Raw genomic sequence first — 19,293 nt, 5'->3', positions numbered from 1 at the left:
ACGAGACTACCGCTCTTAACCACTACACCACACTGGCTCTCTCACCACACTGGCTCTGTACAGAAAGACTGTACAGAAGCAGAGAGCTGGAAGGCACCCCGGAGATCATCCAGTCCAACCCCCTGCAATGCAGGAATATGCAGCTGTCCCTTACGGGATTGAACCTGCAAGCTTGGGAGTTACCAGCACCACGCTCTAACCAACCGAGCTCTTGGGTTTTCTTCGCTGCTGATAGGCCCAGGTACTGAAGCAAGGAGGCTGCTTGCACGTGCCTTTCGACATCACGTGGAAAACGCAACCTCTCCTTTCCTACCCCGCTGGCAATTTAGCTAGCCAACTCCCCATGAGGCACTAGGATCAGGTGGTTTCACAGCAGGGTATGCTGCTGGCATCGAGAGAGGCCAACACCACATGGAAAGCGCCGGTGGTGGAGCTCGTTATCGTCTGTGGAGCCCAGATTTCTACCCAAGGCACTTAACACATCATCCCTGCAGTCTCCACTGTCGAAATCCCCTGCTGCAGCTCGGGAAGCCTGAGGCTCACAGATCTCAAAGCCCACCTGGACCCATTTCTCTGTATTGCCTTAGAGAGCTTGAAGGTGGTTCTTTCATGAGCACAGCCAGCCAGCGTTCTGCCTCCCCATAGGATGTGCAGCAGGTGGGATGTCATTTTTAGAAATAAATTAATTTTTGAAAACATGCAACTGTATGCAAACTGCACCGCCGTGAGCCCCGTGTGTTTCATGGGAGGTGCTCCCGCCCCCCTGCTTGCTGCTACTGCCCCCCACAGGGCCCTGCTGCTCTCTGGTGGTGGTCTGCAGCCTACCCTGGCCCTAAATATACTGCAGCTGCAGTTTGGCCTCTTTTGGATCCCAGAAGGATGATGCGGCTGCCTCACACGAGTTTGGAGCTCTGTATCTGACTCTGCTCGTTGGGAATCTCAGAGTCGCTCCAACCCCCCCTTGATCACTCGCTCTTTTCTGAACCTTTTCCAACTCTACGATGTCCTTTTTTTGAGGGGAGGTGGCCAGAAGTATACACATGTGATTGTGCCGTAGATTTCTATCGTTTGCCTCCCCCTGAGTGCCTTGCTCTACCTGCCAGAGCTATTTGAAGTCTAAAACCAACTTAATGAAAAAACACTGAGCCTCCAGCCAGGGGTATGAATTTCAACGCTGACTTTTTTTTTTTAATAGAAAAGAAAACAATCCTTCTGATGACAAAGTCACTTTCAATTAAGTTTGTAACAAATATCAAATAAAATACAAAAGGCTGAAAATTCTCAAGCCTCCCAACAAATGTACAAAAGGGGGGGGGGCGTGTGGAGGAGGTTGGGTCCACGGGGTTCAAATACAACCAGAAAGCAGTTCAAGTTCTGTTAAGTCTGGCAGAGGCCGGCAGAGGTGACCCCCTCCTGCTTGCTGCTGCCTCCGCTGGAGTGTCCCCAGGGCTGGGAGACCAAGAGGGGAACCTCTTTTCCCAGCACTCGCTTTCGCCCAGGGAGACTCTTAACGCAACACACTTCAGAAGGCTTCGGGAGGAGGGGAACTATGACCGTGGAACACACACTGAGAGCGCACGACTTCAGCAACAACCCCGTCCCTTGTGAGGATGGTCAGAAGGGGAGGAGAAGGAGGCAGCGGCAGCAGCCGCAGCTGGAAAAAACAGCTTTCCCCCCTCGGGCTCCACTCTTCCTGCCCCAACGTCCTCCCCTTCGGAGCTGAAGGACTTTAAAAAGCCGGCAGGAGAGGGAAGGGGCTTTTACCTGGGCTGAGGAGGTCAGCAGAGCAGGTGGCAAGTAAACACAGCCCGACCCCCCTGCAGCGTGAGGTAGAGAGTTGCACCCTAAGACAAAACGCCGTTGTAAAGGAGCAAGGGAAGTAAGAAGGTAGCAACGAGAACCAGTGTCTGGGCCAGGGGCACGGCATCACCTTTGGTATGTGGCAGAGCTGGGGGTGAAGTGAAGAAATCCCTCCCTCCTGCCACCTCTCCCAGCCTGAAGGCGAATCTCACTGCCCGGGGACCTCTGCTGCCAAGGAATGTGGTGCAGGGCAACCTGGGGAGGAGGCCGCGGCGAACTGCAGGAGCCCCAGGGGAACTGTGCCCGGCTTCTGCCTCCTGTCCCCAAATCAGAGAGCAAATGGTGCCCTTGTGTTCCTCAAAAATAAAAAGGAGAAAAAGAAGCAGCTGCGGTGCTGAAGGGCTGCCCTGAGTGACTGCGAGCTTGGCAGTGTCCCTTGCCGGTTCAAACATGGACCCACCTGGGCCGCCCGCCCCCGCAGCCTGAAAGAACCCAGACTGGCTCACAAGCCGCTGCTGGAAAGAGGAGCCAGAGTCGCTCAGGGGCCCTGGAACGCCCTGCTGCCGCCGTGCAGGCATCAGTGGCGGCTGGAGACCAGCCCTTTGACCTTGGACATCTTCTTGGTGGGCGGCCTCTGCTCTGTGTGCGGGGGGCACTCCCGTTCCGCCAGCTGCTGCTCCATCTCTTGGGCCGAGGAGGAGGCTGTGGCTTTCAGCGTCTTCTTTATGTTTGTGACCTGCAGGGAAGGAGAGAGGCAGAGGGGAGGTTTCTTTGCAAACATGAAACAGTGGGGCACCCCCATTCCTCTGAAGGACTAGCGGAGGACGGAAGTTTTCTGTCCCAAGGCAAGGTGCAGGAGGGGGCACAGCAAGCCAGAGACCAACGGGGAGGAGAGGGAGCTCAAAGGGACATTGGAAGCGGCCTCAGACTGGGCTGAACCAACCAGCCACCTACCCTGGTGTCAGGGACTGGCTGGACGAAGAGGAGTGGTGGGAGGCACCAGCCGGGGAACCCCAGAGGAGGAAGGCTCAGAGCCAGGGCATTGGCGGCGGGACACTGAGCAGAGGTTAGAGGAAGAAGAAATGAAATTGTCAGCGATGCAATGGAGGAATTTGCCAGACTTTACACTCTTGGCAGAGTTTGAGTCCCAACAGATATCGGGGAAGGTGAAGTCCCCCATGATTACTATTTCTTTCCTTTTTGAATGTTTGGTAATCTGCTCATCCAAGTCTTCAGTCTGGCTTGGCAGTCTATAGCAGACACCCACAGTAAGGTCACTGCTGTTTCTGTCTCCTACATTTTTTTGCCCCTATACAGTACTCTCAATCTGCTTTTCATGCTCCATGTCATGGATTTCTTCACAGGTGTACACATCCTTTATATACAATGCTACTCCTCCTCCCTTTCTGTTTGGTCTATTCCTTTTCAACAGGTTATACCCCTTAATTCCTACATTCCAGTCATGAGTTTCATCCCACCAGGTTTCAGTACTGCCTATTTGCTGTCCTGTATTAAAAGCTCCAGTTCATCTTGTTTGTTTCCCATTCTCTGTGCATTTGTGTAGACAACTGAAACCATGAGTTGTTCCCTGCAGCTGCTTCCTTCCTGTAGTTTCTTGCCTTTTAACAGGTTTCCGGAGCACCAGCTCAGTTTCAATGAAGCCATTATCCCCATTTCCAGGTGCTCTTTTGCTGTTCCTATTGTTTTTCCCTCCCCCTCAAGATCTAGTTTAAAGCTCTTCTGATTAGATTCTCCAGACTCTTGGCAAACACATTCTTGCCAACTGCTGTGAGGTGCAGCCCATCTCTCGCCAGAAGCCCGACCTCAAGGAAGCAGAGACCATGAGCCAAGAAGCCAAATACTTCCGACGACACCACCTGCGCAGCCAGTGGTTTACTCAAGTATTTTCCTCTCTCTTCTTGGGCCACGACCTTCAACAGGAAGGAGTGATGTCTCTTCAGCTCCCTGCCCAGTGTCTCATAGTGTGTGCTGTGTGTGGCAGTATTATTTGCACCCACATGAATCAGAAAGAAGGGGTAGTAGTCAGTGGGTTTTATAAGACTTGGCAACTTCTCCGTCACATTGTGAATCTTTGCACCTGGAAGACAGCACATCTTCTGGGACAACCTGTTTCCTCCACACACTACTGCCGCTGTTCCCCTCGGTAGTATCACCCTGACTTGTCTCCTCCTCCTCTAGGGAGTAGCAGGAATCATTCCATGGGCTGTGCCTTCCAAACATGTGAAAAGGATCTAGGAGTCTTGGTTGACCACAAACTTGACATGAGCCAACAGTGTGACGCAGCAGCTAAAAAAGCCAATGCAATTCTGGGCTGCATCAATAGGAGTATCGCATCTAGATCAAGGGAAGTAATAGTGCCACTGTATTCTGTTTTGGTCAGACCTCACCTGGAGTACTGTGTCCAGTTCTGGGCACCACAGTTCAAGAAGGACACTGACAAACTGGAACGTGTCCAGAGGAGGGCAACCAAAATGGTCAAAGGCCTGGAAACGATGCCTTATGAGGAACAGCTAAGGGAGCTGGGCATGTTTAGCCTGGAGAAGAGGAGGTTAAGGGGTGATATGATAGCCATGTTCAAATATATGAAGGGATGTCACATAGAGGAGGGAGAAAGGTTGTTTTCTGCTGCTCCAGAGAAGCGGACACGGAGCAATGGATCCAAACTACAAGAAAGAAGATTCCACCTAAACATTAGGAAGAACTTCCTGACAGTAAGAGCTCTTCGACAGTGGAATTTGCTGCCAAGGAGTGTGGTGGAGTCTCCTTCTTTGGAGGTCTTTAAGCAGAGGCTTGACAACCATATGTCAGGAGTGCTCTGATGGTGTTTCCTGCTTGGCAGGGGGTTGGACTCGATGGCCCTTGTGGTCTCTTCCAACTCTATGATTCTATGAAAGGCTGCTTGGAGTGTCCTGAGGTTTGCTTCTGCTGTTCTCGAAGTCTTCCCCTCTTGTTTACTGGAGCTTATTTTGATATTGTTGGGACAAGTTACAAAGGCTGGAAACGTATGGTTTGAGTACTTCCTACTCCTTCCTCCCGGCTTGTCATCGCTGGGCTGCAATTCCCTTTCTCTGGTGTCGTCTCCACAGAAGGTAGCAAGTATGTTATCAGCAAGAAGCATCCACAGTCAGTAGCCTTGGATCTGATGGGGTTAGATCAAGAATGGAAGAAGGCTCCCCCAAATCCATCTCCTCCTGTCTTTCTGCTCTGGGTGGGGAGGGGGGTTGGCAATAATCGTTCTGTGCACTGTATCTTTCACAGCCACCTTCTGAGTGTCTTCTGAGGTTGGCAACTGCTGTCCTAGCTCCTCTGGCCCAGAATTGAGTACGGAAGCGATTTTGCAACTCTAATGACAAAGTGTGGTTTGTGATTGTCCTACTTCTGTGTGTCGCATTCCTCCAGGGGTTAGGCCAGGCAGCCCCAAACTCGGCCCTCCAGATGTTTTGGGACTACAATTCCCATCATCCCGGACCACTGGTCCTGTTAGCTAGGGATGATGGGAGTTGTAGCCCCAAAACATCTGGAGAACCAAGTTTGGGGGTGCCTGGGTTAGACTCTTGCAATGGGCAATCTTTCTCTACCCTGGGGGCACCCCATCTACCTTGGTACTCAATCTCAGTCAACTCAGCTCTATCAAGCAACTCTGCATGTTGTCCTGTTGCTTGAGGTGTGGCTAGGCAGGCCTCAAGTTGCTACACCTTCTCTTCCAGCAAGACAACCAGCTTGCACTTGCTACTAGTGTGCCGTTGCTTGTTCTCTGGCAGAATGACAAACATGGCACACGTCTAACAGGTCACTGCAGCAGCTCCCTCACTCTCCAAATGTCTGGTCCTATGCACACCCAGAGACAGAACTCTTGGCCTCCCCTTTAAACGCCCTTGCAAATGCCCCCGTTTGCGAACTCTGGTCGTGAGCTCCCAGGATCTGCACTGAGCTAAGTTTATCAGGTGATAGATGGACTGAATTGACCAAATAATGTGAAAAATAAAGTGCTGAGAAAGGTTTGAGAGGAAGAAACTAAGAGGAGTGATTACGAATTGTTCCTTTTTAGGCAGTAGCATGCTGCCCTCTAGAGGCCAGAAGACTCACAGGAGCCATCCTGAGAAGAATGGATAAACTTCAGGGTTGATTTTGAGCATTAGTTCCCACAAAGCTAAAGTACGGACATCCTCTAGGCTGGTTAGACCAACAGGAGAAGATTCCACAGGAATGAGTGAAGGTTGCAGAGGAAAAGTCTCAACGTTCTTGAATTTACTCGTTTGGAAACGAGGGCTGTTGCTTGCTGCTTGCCCTAGAGAATGGAGAAATAAACGGGGGGCCCATTACCTACCTCTGTCTCTACCTGCTGCTGGGTTCGGTTGTGGTTCTCTTTGTATTGGTTGGCTCTAAGCACCTGCTGCTCAATTCCTAACAGAACTGCTTCGCACCCATCACACCTGTAAACACAATACTTGCGCAGTCAATGTCAGAGAGATGGCGGGAGGTGGGGCTCTGCCTAAACCAAAGAGTGCAAAAGTTGGGAAACCCTGTTGGGGGGGGCAGCTTACCATTCGTGGAGCGTTTTGATGATGTTGCTGATGTCCTTCCTCTGGATGTCCCTGCCAATGCAGAAGTCTACTTCCAGCATCTGGTTGCGCTGGTCCAGCTTCCCCTGGATGATGTCGGTGTAAACGGCTTCGATGATCAGGTCTTCCAGCTCCCGCAGGTTCCGCATCTCCAGGTCATTCAGCAACACCGAGTAAGGAATACACTGGGGGAGAGGAGGGAGCCCAGGTGAGAAGCTGCCGTTCAGGGGGCAGAGACCAGCAGGAAGACCCTGGAGCCTAGACTAAAACATGCTTCTGTTTCTAGGTGCAGTCTGGGGCGCTGCTCACCGTTTCATAGGATATCTGCCAGCTTCACACTTAGAATCATAGAAATGCAGAGTTGGAAGGGACGCCGGGGGCCATCTAGTCAAAGCCCCTGCAATTCAGGAATGTCATCTAAAGCATCCGTGACAGATGGCCACCTAACTTCTAGCAGCTGAGAAAAAAATCTGTTCTGGAGGGTTAGGGAAAACCCCCAAACAGGTTTAGGGCGTGAAAGGGAGAAATCTTGTTGCCTGCACAGGCATCATTCCTCACATACAAACCCCCAAGTATGTTGAACTCACCCAGAGTATCTGTAGGACAGAGACGAAGGTCAAAAATGTGGGGACTAAGCCATCAGTGGCTAGCATGCAGTGGGGCTTCCCCAAAGGCAGAGGGCATTTAAGAGGAAGGCCTAGGTTGAAAAGGTTTGAGAGAACCGGAACTAAAAAGAATATGGCGGATATTAGATATAACACAGCAAGGACACATCATGCTTTACTGGGGAGCACCAGGGATTCAGAGGCAGTTTCCATTATTACTCATGCGCTGCCAACCGGAAGACAAAACGTTACCCAAGCCCCATCCATGAAATGCATGAAGGGTGTGCTGTAATAGCAGTACTTGTGGCACTACAGCCAAGCTTAGCCTGGTATTACTTGTCGTAACCTATCTGCTGAAGTCAATGAAGAAACTGCTCCAGTTCTTGCTTTTTTCCAGAAATACCTAATGGGATAGGTAAAGGTAAAGGGACCCCTGACCATTAGGTCCAGTTGTGACCGACTCTGGGGATGCAGCGCTCATCTCGCTTTATTGGCCGAGGGAGCCGGCGTACAGCTTCCAGGTCATGACTTCCAGCATGACTAAGCTGAACCGGAGCAGCACACAGAAACACCGTTTACCTTCCCGCCAGAGCGGTACCTATTTATCTACTTGCACTTTGACGTGCTTTCGAACTGCTGGGTTGGCAGGAGCAGAGATCCAGCAACGGGAGCTCACCCCATCACGGGGATTTGAACAACCGACCTTCTGACCGGCAAGTCCTAGGCTCTGTGGTTTAATCCACAGCGCCACCTGCATCCCTCTACCTAATGGGATACAGGGCTACTATTATTCCTATTTTTTAGGGAGAATTAAAGTTGACACAGATACCTAGCCGTCCTTGAGTTACACCACAGAATTATGATTTGGGAGAGATGGCAAAGGATAAACGATCAAGCCATCTGATAACTGATCAAAGGAAGCCAAAGTGATTCAGGCATAAATGTTTCATTTCAGCAGCTGCTCTTTCTGCTTCCCCCATTGCTAAAAAGCTGCCTGAAAGCACCAGGGATTCATGTCCCATAAGTCTATTCTACACCCTTTGGCTCTCAAGATGAACAGGAGATGTCAAAAGTTCCCAAAAATTCATATATGCATGCATGTGTAGACACACATTTACACACTCTGTGTGCGAGCGAACACACATATATGGAGGTTTGCCTTCAAATTGGCTGGTCTTAGTGCCAATACTTTACCTTCATTCTGGAAGCTAAGCTGACAATAGTTAAGTGCTTTAACTTGTTCTTCTGGGCCCCTGTTAGCTCTGGCAGGTTAGTCTTGTTTGCTGTCCAAGAAATTGAATTAAAGAAAAACTTCAGGTTATGTGCTTCAATTGAATTACTCAACACTGCTGACTTCATTCACACAACCTTGAGCCACATTCTCTGCTGCACAGAAGAATGCTCCCACTTCCCTACGGGCACTGGCAAATGGAGAAGCATGGGGTGGTTTTCAGAATACGCACCTCTGAAAAGCAGAGTCTGCATTTCCCAATAAGCTTCCTAAATGTTTTGAATTATAACTCCTATCAACTCAAACCAGCATGGCCAATGATCAATGGAGTCCAAAACATCTAAAGGGGACTAAGTTGAGAAAGGCTGACACAGACTGTCACTTCACTGAGTTCATATATCTATAACCAAAAAGAGAAAACCAGAGCAATGCGGCCTTAACTCTCCTTAAGTTGCAAGCAAGTGAAAACCTGCACAAGGCAGAACTTTGTTTCCAGCATCCACACCTTTCTCTCCATTTTTAAAAAAACAAAACAAAGGAGTGGAACAGGCAGTATGCCATTGGGTATGAATTGCCTGCCAGAATCCATGGATTTTGCACTGATATCACACAAGGTTTCTGAACAGTTTCTATTCCCCCCATTGTGCTTCACCAATAAATCCATTTTGGACCACCATTCACAGTATCCCAGTGTTTTAATCACAAAATACCATGAGTAGGATACCCACCCTCACAGAACCAATTGCCATAAGCTGGTTTGAGCATGTGAGAACTACGCAAGTGCTGTGTGTTTTGCAAAGATTGTCCCTTTAAAAGATTTGATGCAGAATGTATGGCAACTTTAGAATACTCAGGTGGTAAATTTTGGATGAGAATCAAGTTTAGGCACAACTTATTGACAAGGCAGATTTGGTAACAAGAAAGTTTCAAATCTCATTATTCTTAGAATGTCCTTGAAATCTGCAAAATAGGGGAGCTGGAAAACTTTTGGATAGCGAAGCAGCCTGGCACTGGGAGCCAGTGCAAGTCACAGCAAATCAGTTCAGCTGGACTGATAAAGTAACTTCCTATGAAACATTTGGAGCCACCCAAGTTCACATGCTCTGCTGGAGGAACTGGACGCGAAGGAATGGGTTAATTTCTTTCAAGGGCAGAAATCACCCCAGGTATGAGATAAGTTAAGAGGTACAAGGTCAACCAAGCCAGTTGTTATGGCAATGGCTCATTAGACAGTCAGTGAGCCTTGAGAAGTGAATCTGTGTTATGTCTTGAACTGCTGGAGCGACAGAAATACTTTGTATGCATATATCTGCTGAAGTCAAAAGCCAACAACATCCAGTTAGAAAGATCTCAGGCAACAAGGCTTAGAAAGACCTCTGAGGACTTGCTGAACCCATAGTATGATGCATTAATGCAGTTTCACATGTTGCTACCTCTTTAGTGCAGAGCAGAATGAATTAATACTATTTATAAAGTGCCTGAAATGTTACATGCTGTACAATGAAATACTTCAGAGTCAACAGTGAAACTGGAAGGGAGGGTAAAATTAGTAGGAAAAGGAAGGTGCAGGGCTCAGAAGAGATCACAGGGGAAGTGAAGCAGAATGCAGATAGAAAGGGGAGCAGAAATGGAAGTGAAGCAAGAGAAAGGAATTGTGATAGAAACTGAACAGGACAACCAGCTACCTGAAGCGCAGCTCCTGCTCTGCTCTTGGACAATTAAAAGACCTGCAGTGCAGAGTAAGGAGTGCAAAGCCAGGCAACTGATGACCTAATCACCAGCAGTCAGGGAAATGAGATGGGAGGCAATGGGAACAGAACTGCACGATAACAGGAGAAAAAAATGGGGAGAAATGGTATGTTAAGCCATGCTATATTTCTACACTGCTTTTCATTCAAATGAATCCCAAAGCGGCTTACAAATAGGGATAGAAATAAAATCAATAAACAGTTTTAGAGATGAGCTCCATCTGAAAAGGACAGAAATTTTGTCTGAAGGAACTAAGGCAGACAGATCTGGCAGATTTTGAGATCTTCCATGAACTTGGCCAAGGAAGAAACTGGAGATGTCAAAAGCCAATGAAGACACAGTAGTGTTAAAATGCGTTCTAGAATTGCAGCTGCCTCTTACCTACATAGTCCGGGTATGTTCCATAGGCAAAGAGATTCAGCAGCTGAAAATAAGCAGCGTTGGGACCTTCGGCAAGCTGCATAGAAAAAAGAAAAAAGAAAGGAAGAGACCCATTAGAGTGATACTGATCCAATGGCTAATCAAGTATTGAGACTATTCCAAGGGTTATCAAATCACACTATTGCGAGCGTGCTTAAATCAAGGAGACAGCACTGGTCAAGGCCAGATGTTTCAGCAACGGAGCTTCCTGTTTTCCAGGTTCAACCTTAAATGTTGAAAATGGTACTGCTAAAGCAGCGTTCACCAAAGTGGGTGCCCTCTAGAGGTTTGGACCACAACTCTCATCATTCCTGACTATTGGCCATGCTGACTGGAACTAATGAATGATGTAGTCCAAAGTGTCTGATGGGTACTGTGCTGCTGAAGTTCGCCCTAAATAAAAGAGATTCCATATTCATTGTTTCACAGAATCTTCTGGCACACAGACTGTGTTGACTTTGCAGGCTGTTGCAGGATCAAGGTCTGTATAAGCCAATATATGAACCAAGTACTTTGGCCAGGCACCCACAGCACCTTCCAATATGCCACTTCTTGCCATTTTGTCAGGACCAAGAGACTAGGGTTGATGGCTTCAGAACAAGTTAAGATGTTAAGCCACGGTTTGAAGTTGGGTTAATGCCCTGGCTTGTTCTGAAGCCATAAATCATACGGCAGGCTTACATGTAATGCTCAACCACAATTTAGAACAACGAGCATGAGTTATAATGAGCACAAGAGAAAACTTGAGCTCCCACACTCCACTCACCCACCTACCCAGTACAACCTGGAAAATTACCTGCGCAGTTTGCTTTCACTTTCCACAAAACTTGAGATGGCAATTTAAAACAAATTAGTTAAGCAATCCAGCAGCATCGTTTATGGTTTGACACTCACCAGTCTCCAGGAAATCGGTCACACTCACCTCTTGCACATTTGTTAATTCCAGCAGCTCACCAAAGACATAAACCCCAGGGGCCTCAAGAACTTGGCTGATGAGGGCAGTCAGAGCTGATCCACTGGTGCCTTTGGCTAATAAAATAAACTGCTCAAGGAGATTACAGGACGGTTTCTGTTCCCCTGCCATTCTAGACGCTTTTACCTTTCAAAGAGAAAAGGGGGATAAATCACTACTCAAGCACTGCTAAGAAAGAATATGAGTGTGGCCAAGGTGGCAAATGTGTCCCAGCTTTGCTTCTTCCTCTAAAAAAGGTAATCCAACGGAAGTGAGAAGTTTACTAATGCACAAAGCAGCAGCACCTCAACTCCAAACACAACTGCATACACACTTGTGGAAGGTTGGGAAACAGTAGCTGAAGAGTATTGCTTTTAAAGTACGGCTGTGAACTTTCCCCTTGATTCTACTGTCCCATCTTTCTTTCATATGCTTTGTTTTTTTTACAATCAAGAAGTGTATGAATTTCATTAAAGCAAACAAACAAATATCCGTCCACCCTCAGGTGAAGAGGTGAAAATTTCCTTTTTGGAGCACACAATGGTACTCGGTTTTCAAACATAATCCGTTCTGGAAGTCCATTTGGGTTCCGAAACGTTCGAAAACGGAAAGCGGAAACCTCAAAACGGAAGCCTCGTTTCCTGCTTGACTTCCGAGGCATGTTCAAAAACCGAGGCATTTACTTCTGGGTTTTTGGCGTTCGAGTTCCAAAGCGTTCAACTACAGAGGCGTTTGAAAACCAAGGTACCGTTGTATGTATTATAAATATGTGTGTGCGTGTTACATATATGTAACACACACACACGTTGTTTTTATTATGTACTTTGTGGTTTTATTCTATATTTTTATCCTGTGAACCACCCTGAGATCTTTGGATGAAAGGCGAAATACACTTAATAAACAACAATGCATACGCCCCCTCCCACTGCATATATATATATTATGAAAGGCGGAATTACACAATAAATAACAATAATGCTGCACACGCCCCCTCCCAATGCGTATATATTATAGGTCACACACACAGGAGGGGAAATGGGAGAAAGGCGTTATTGCGAGGCGCTTAACGGGACCGGGCGCTGCGGGGCGTTTTCCGGCAACGAAGGACGGGCGCAGGGCCGGTGTGCTTGGGGAGCTCCCTCTTCCCACAGCCCCCGTCCGGTGAGGGAGGCCGCCATCACGAGGGGGAAACCCGCCCCCCAGGCCCCCCAAGGGCCACCCTCCGCCCCACCACCAGCCCCACCAGCGCCGCCGCCCTGGCCACGGGGCCGCCTCCCCTGCCGCAGCCCCTACCTGGCAGCCCGGCGAGATCTCTTCCCTCCCCCTCGCTCGCTTCCTCCGCCCGTGCCGCACCTCAGGCCGCCATGACAGCGGCAGCGGCGGCGGAGTAGAAGGAGGCGGAGAGGGACCGGCAAGAGCGTCGCGCGCGTGCGCCGCCGCCTCCGCTCCGGCCGGGAACTGCCTCCCCCGCGAACGAAGGTTCCGCCTGGGGAGACTCAGCGCTGCCAAACATCATTTTTTTATTATTATTATTATTATTATATATATATATATATATATATATATATATATATATATATATATATATATATATATATATATATATATATATATATATATATAATATTAATATATATATATATATATATAATATATATTACAGAATCTCTCAAATGTGTTAATTGCCAATGGATACCAGCAAAACAGGGTTACGAAGCTAATCCAAAAAGAAACACCCCCCAAAAACCAAGACACAGAAGAAAACAATGGCATAGCCCTCCTTCCTTATATCAAGGGCACTACAGATAAAATTAGCAAAATCCTCCATAAACACAATATCAAAACAGCCTTTTGCACCAACCAAAAAATAGCCAATATCCTCAGAAACCCCAAGGATAAAATTCAGTTGGAAAACCAAGGGGTCTATGAAATACCCTGCAAAGTCTGCCCAGCCACGTACATTGGACAAACAAACAGACGAATAAATGCACGGATCGCAGAACACAAGAATGCCGTCAAAAAAGAAGAAAAAACTTCCTCTCTTTTCCAACACATGAAAGAAACAGGACACGAAATTAATTTTGCAGATTCCAAATTGCTCTTTAACATGGAACATCACCACAAGAGAATAATCATGGAAGCCATCGAGATAGAGAAACACCCTCACAACATGAACAAGCGTGACGACACATCCCGCTTGCCAGACATCTGGAAATTAGCCCTCCCCACAAAATCTGACACCAGATCCAGAGGCACACAGAACGCCATCACCAATCAACCACACCAGACCCAAACCCAGACCCTCTCCACAGATAAATTACAGACACCATCCAGTAGCCAAACCAGGGTGGCACCTCCGGATGCTGCACCCCCCTGCAATCCCTACACAGATCTGGCTGGCACAGGCCACAAAACCACAGCTCGCCCCTATACACGAAGCCAAGCCAGAGCACAACCAAGTGCAGTACAGCCATCTTCTCAGAAAAACTCTTCACAAAGTTCAAGAGTTCAAGACACGAAGGCTTTAGCAACTAATCCACACCTAATGACCCACCTAAGTGGGATTCAGGAAATCACTCAAGAAATCACTCAAGATATCCCTCAAGTAATTAAGGAACAAAAGAAGAAAAGGCACACTAGCCTGGGAACCTCCTCTCTGCCCAGAACATTGGAGGCTATACACCACACCTCCTCAACAGTATTTATAGGAACTCAAACACTGAGATCCTGCTCTGTTCCAGTAACAAGAAGCCGAAAGCACCAGCCTGAAGATGACGAGTGAGACCTCGTCGAAACGTCGCCTAGACACCCCAACTTTTACACGGGAAGACACCCGAGGACACCAAAACCTGCATTCCTGTACCCGTGAAAATCTACGAAAGCAAATATCTCACCTCTACGGGGAGGAAACCTTCCAGCTGACAAGAACCTACGAGAAACTAGAAATCCGAAGAGCCACCATCTTATGTGATCTCTTGTTCCTACGCAACTGCCGAGACAACAACTTAATTCCCACATGCTTCCAACTTAAATTCCACTCTAAAACCCCAGCTACCGAAAGGATCCTGAAACGAACTGAACTATCTCTAATCAGAAACGAACTACACAAGAAAAGATACCTACTAAACCAAACCAACAAAGATCTACTCACTCTTCACCTCAAACTCTGTAACAAAATCCACCCTGCACTCTGGGACAAATGCAAACAACTAGCCGTCTGGAGAGCTGAAACGGAGACCTCACACAAGACAGACACACACACCAACAAACTCCACAAACTAGAGAAACGCCAGAAGCCCAGCCACCCTCCACAACAACCCATGAAACAAACAGTACATAACATATCAGACAGGATCCTCACCTCAACTGAAACCAAAGTACTCTCCAAGGTTTCAACTTTGCAGTCGCCCCGAGACGCATCCCCACGGAAAACATCATATGCGGAGTCGAAGCTAGCCTAACCAAAATCAATCCAGATGAAGCCAATAAAATCAGACTTGAAGTCACCAACATCCTCTGCTCCAGCAAACCACCCAGAAGCAATTTACACAAAGAAGAACAGAAAGCACTCACCAACCTGAGGAAAGACAACAACATAATCATTCTCCCAGCAGACAAAGGTAATGCCACTGTTGTGATGAACACATCGGACTACCAAGCAAAACTATCAAATCTACTCCAAGACCCTACCTACCAACCTATAAAAACAGATCCCACCACCTATCTGGAAAAAACCACCAAATCCAAAGTAAAAGCCTCTCCTATCAGTGAAGAAATCCAGCTAAGAATCATCCCCAGAGAAAAATCATCCAGATGCCCCAAACTCTACGGCCTCCCCAAGATACACAAAGAAGGAACACCACTCAGACCAATAGTCAGCTCCATAGGCTCACCTCTACAAAATCTCGCTAAATTTCTCGCCAAGCAACTTCAGCCCTATGCAGAATCCATCTCTTCACACGTTCCAAACTCCTTCCAGTTCATAGAAACAATAAAGAAGCAAAACCTACAACCCAATGACCTACTTGTGAGCTTCGATGTTGTATCTCTCTTCACACAAGTGCCCATTAATGAAGCCTTGACAGCCATTCAAAACAAATACAATCCCCCCGAATACATCTTGGACCTGACCAACCACTGCCTAACCAACACGTACTTCATCCACAATGGACAAAGATACAAACAGATAGAAGGAGCACCTATGGGATCACCCCTCTCACCGGTCATCGCTAACCTGTACATGGAACACTTTGAAACCAATGCTTTAGACAAGTCAGAACACAAACCCAAACTTTGGCTCAGATATGTTGACGACACCTTTGTAATTTGGCCACACGGGAAGGAAAAACTGGATAGCTTCCTCACACATCTCAACAGCCTACACCCCAAAATACAATTCACTATGGAAATAGAAGCCAACAACCAACTTCCCTTCCTTGACGTCCTAATCTACAAAAAACCTGATGGCTCCCTAGGACACACTATCTACCGGAAAAAAACACACACCAACCGCTACTTACATGCACAATCACACCACCACCCTGCACAAATAAACTCCGTAGCCAAGACTCTCATCTCCAGAACCAAACGCCTGGCTGACGAAGACCACTTGACAACTGAGTTACAGAATCTCTCAAATGTGTTAATTGCCAATGGATACCAGCAAAACAGGGTTACGAAGCTAATCCAAAAAGAAACACCCCCCAAAAACCAAGACACAGAAGAAAACAATGGCATAGCCCTCCTTCCTTATATCAAGGGCACTACAGATAAAATTAGCAAAATCCTCCATAAACACAATATCAAAACAGCCTTTTGCACCAACCAAAAAATAGCCAATATCCTCAGAAACCCCAAGGATAAAATTCAGTTGGAAAACCAAGGGGTCTATGAAATACCCTGCAAAGTCTGCCCAGCCACGTACATTGGACAAACAAACAGACGAATAAATGCACGGATCGCAGAACACAAGAATGCCGTCAAAAAAGAAGAAAAAACTTCCTCTCTTTTCCAACACATGAAAGAAACAGGACACGAAATTAATTTTGCAGATTCCAAATTGCTCTTTAACATGGAACATCACCACAAGAGAATAATCATGGAAGCCATCGAGATAGAGAAACACCCTCACAACATGAACAAGCGTGACGACACATCCCGCTTGCCAGACATCTGGAAATTAGCCCTCCCCACAAAATCTGACACCAGATCCAGAGGCACACAGAACGCCATCACCAATCAACCACACCAGACCCAAACCCAGACCCTCTCCACAGATAAATTACAGACACCATCCAGTAGCCAAACCAGGGTGGCACCTCCGGATGCTGCACCCCCCTGCAATCCCTACACAGATCTGGCTGGCACAGGCCACAAAACCACAGCTCGCCCCTATACACGAAGCCAAGCCAGAGCACAACCAAGTGCAGTACAGCCATCTTCTCAGAAAAACTCTTCACAAAGTTCAAGAGTTCAAGACACGAAGGCTTTAGCAACTAATCCACACCTAATGACCCACCTAAGTGGGATTCAGGAAATCACTCAAGAAATCACTCAAGATATCCCTCAAGTAATTAAGGAACAAAAGAAGAAAAGGCACACTAGCCTGGGAACCTCCTCTCTGCCCAGAACATTGGAGGCTATACACCACACCTCCTCAACAGTATTTATAGGAACTCAAACACTGAGATCCTGCTCTGTTCCAGTAACAAGAAGCCGAAAGCACCAGCCTGAAGATGACGAGTGAGACCTCGTCGAAACGTCGCCTAGACACCCCAACTTTTACACGGGAAGACACCCGAGGACACCAAAACCTGCATTCCTGTACCCGTGAAAATCTACGAAAGCATATAATATATATATATATACAATCAAGAATGTATGAATTTCATTAAAACAAAAAACAAATATCTGTCCGCCCTCAGGGGGAGAGGTGAAAATCCCCCTTTTGGAGCATACAATAAATAATAATATTTAATAATAATAATACAGAACCAAAAAAATACAAAACAAGCGCACGAAACAATAAACCTCTCCCCCCCATCCCCGCCACACCACTATACATAGATATAGATAGTGTATAGTTATAGATATATTGTATTTATATGCTGTGAACCACGCTGAGATCAACAGGTGAAGGCATCCAAATAAGTATAATTATAATTATATCCAGCCCCTCTGGGCTGCTTCCATAATATTCATTATGATTATACATATTGCTAGCATAGCCATCCCGCCCGGTCCTCCTCCCTTAATACTCTGCCGGAGTTTGCACATCTGAAGGCTGTATTTCAATAAGTAATAATAATGTGGTTTTAATAATAACAATAATAATTGTTATATTTATCATGCCGCCACCAACCCTCATAAAAAAAAAACCAGGCGCCAGAGCAGTTCACAGAAATCTGAAACAACATGTAATGATATAAATGTTTGCTTTTTTTTTTTAAAAAAAAGGAACCCTCCCCATATTACTTTTTAAAGGCTTTTGCACACAATAAAAGCACCTGTAATGCAGCACAGATAAACCCAGCGGAAGCAAAAATAAGGGGTGCTCTACATTCGACGGGGCTTATTCACCAGGTAAATAGGTATAGGGTTGCGGCCTAGCAGCCCCATCCCTAACCATGAGTCCTGTTGAATTTCGTGGGGCTTACTTCCAAATTAAGTGGGGTAAGGCACAGTCCTGTGGGAGGAGGGCACGTTGAAGCCAATAGTTAACTTCAAAGTAAAGGCATGCAACGAGAATCTTGCTGTGCAAATGCTCTTGGGAGCCCCGTGAGGCCTAAGCCCATTCACACCAGTGGATTTAGGAGCGCGGTTTAGGGTATGGTTGTTGTTAGAAGAAAACCTTGAGTTACCAGGTTAACAGCAGCACCAAATTTCTTGACATTCAAAGACGGGCAGCATCCCATTCTCCCCCTAACCCCCGTGGCTCAAATCACGGTCTGGTGATGTCCACAATGTTGCCAGCCTTAAAAGGTGGAGGGCAGGGCACAGCTAGCAGTGGGAAGGTCCAGAAAGAAGCTAAAATGTTGGTTTCAATGTATGGGGGGGGGGGGGAGACCGCTTCCACTTCTTGCAATGGTTCCTTAGAAATTTGGATTATAACAATGATGTGAAGGCGTTTCCCCCACTTTGACTCATGTACAACCACGTATATGCGAAGCACCGGGAAATAAATCGATTTAAGCTTCAAAGCAGCCCCAAAAGGTAAGAGAACTGCAAAAATCGTGCAAAAAGAGCGGGAAAACAGCTAGCAATCTCAGGAGCCTTTGCACAGAACTTTCAGGCTTGTATAGAGTGAGAAAGGAGGGTGGGAGGAAGCGATTGTGGAGGAATTGGGCTGATTTTTTTGTGGATATTTGTTGGTGACTGGGAGTGGCCACCGGGACAATATAACACTGGTCTATCTACATTGATTTCCAGTATGTTTCCAAGCACAATTCCAAGTGTTGGTGCTGACCTTTCAAGCCCTCAACGGCCTCGGCCCAGTATACCTGAAGGAGCGTCTCCACCACCATCATTCAGCCTGGACACTGACGTCCAGCTCCAAGGACCTTCTGGCGGTTCCCTCACAGACCCTCTAAGTGTCCCTATTTTCCAGGGACAGTCCCAGAGTTACAGAAGGCGTCCCAGTTTCTGATTTGATCCCAGAATGTCCTGCTTTGCTTAGGACATCCCTATTTTCGTCAGAGAAATATTGGAGGGTATGGTAGGATGTCCCTATTTTCCTCAGAGAAATATTGGAGAATATGGAATTATCCGATCCCCAAGCCATCTGAAGGCAGCCCTGTATTTTTTATTTTTATTTTTATATATGTTGGAAGCCGCCCAGATTGGCTGGGGCAACCCAGTTAGATGGGAGGGGTATAAATAGTAAAATTATTTATTATGGAATAGGACATTCCTATTTTCATCAGAGAAATGTTGGAGCGAGAGGTGAGGTTACAG

At 47.1% G+C, this 19,293-nt stretch overlaps 1 protein-coding gene across 2 annotated transcripts; it reads right to left on the bottom strand.

Annotated features, from left to right (window-relative positions):
* Nucleotides 1–1,162: 1,162 nt before the first annotated feature.
* On the bottom strand, nucleotides 1,163–18,339 carry COPS7B (COP9 signalosome subunit 7B). Of its 2 annotated transcripts, none has more exons than XM_083442422.1 (7): nucleotides 18,201–18,339; nucleotides 11,311–11,487; nucleotides 10,350–10,425; nucleotides 8,183–8,271; nucleotides 6,366–6,568; nucleotides 6,149–6,254; nucleotides 1,163–2,536 (listed from the first exon to the last, which is right to left on the bottom strand). In XM_083442422.1, exons 1-7 carry the CDS (start codon nucleotides 18,252–18,254, stop codon nucleotides 2,378–2,380), a joined length of 864 nt encoding a protein of 287 aa, XP_083298548.1. In that variant the 5' UTR covers nucleotides 18,255–18,339; the 3' UTR covers nucleotides 1,163–2,377. The 2 variants fall into 2 exon arrangements, with proteins under 2 accessions (XP_083298548.1, XP_083298549.1); XM_083442423.1 differs by lacking the exon at nucleotides 18,201–18,339 and adding an exon at nucleotides 12,634–12,787.
* Nucleotides 18,340–19,293: the final 954 nt, after the last annotated feature.

This window comes from Podarcis tiliguerta, assembly GCF_965153285.1.
Source record: "Podarcis tiliguerta genome assembly, chromosome: 5".
NCBI lineage: Eukaryota > Metazoa > Chordata > Lepidosauria > Squamata > Lacertidae > Podarcis > Podarcis tiliguerta.
This window is presented reverse-complemented; position numbering and strand designations above follow the sequence as displayed.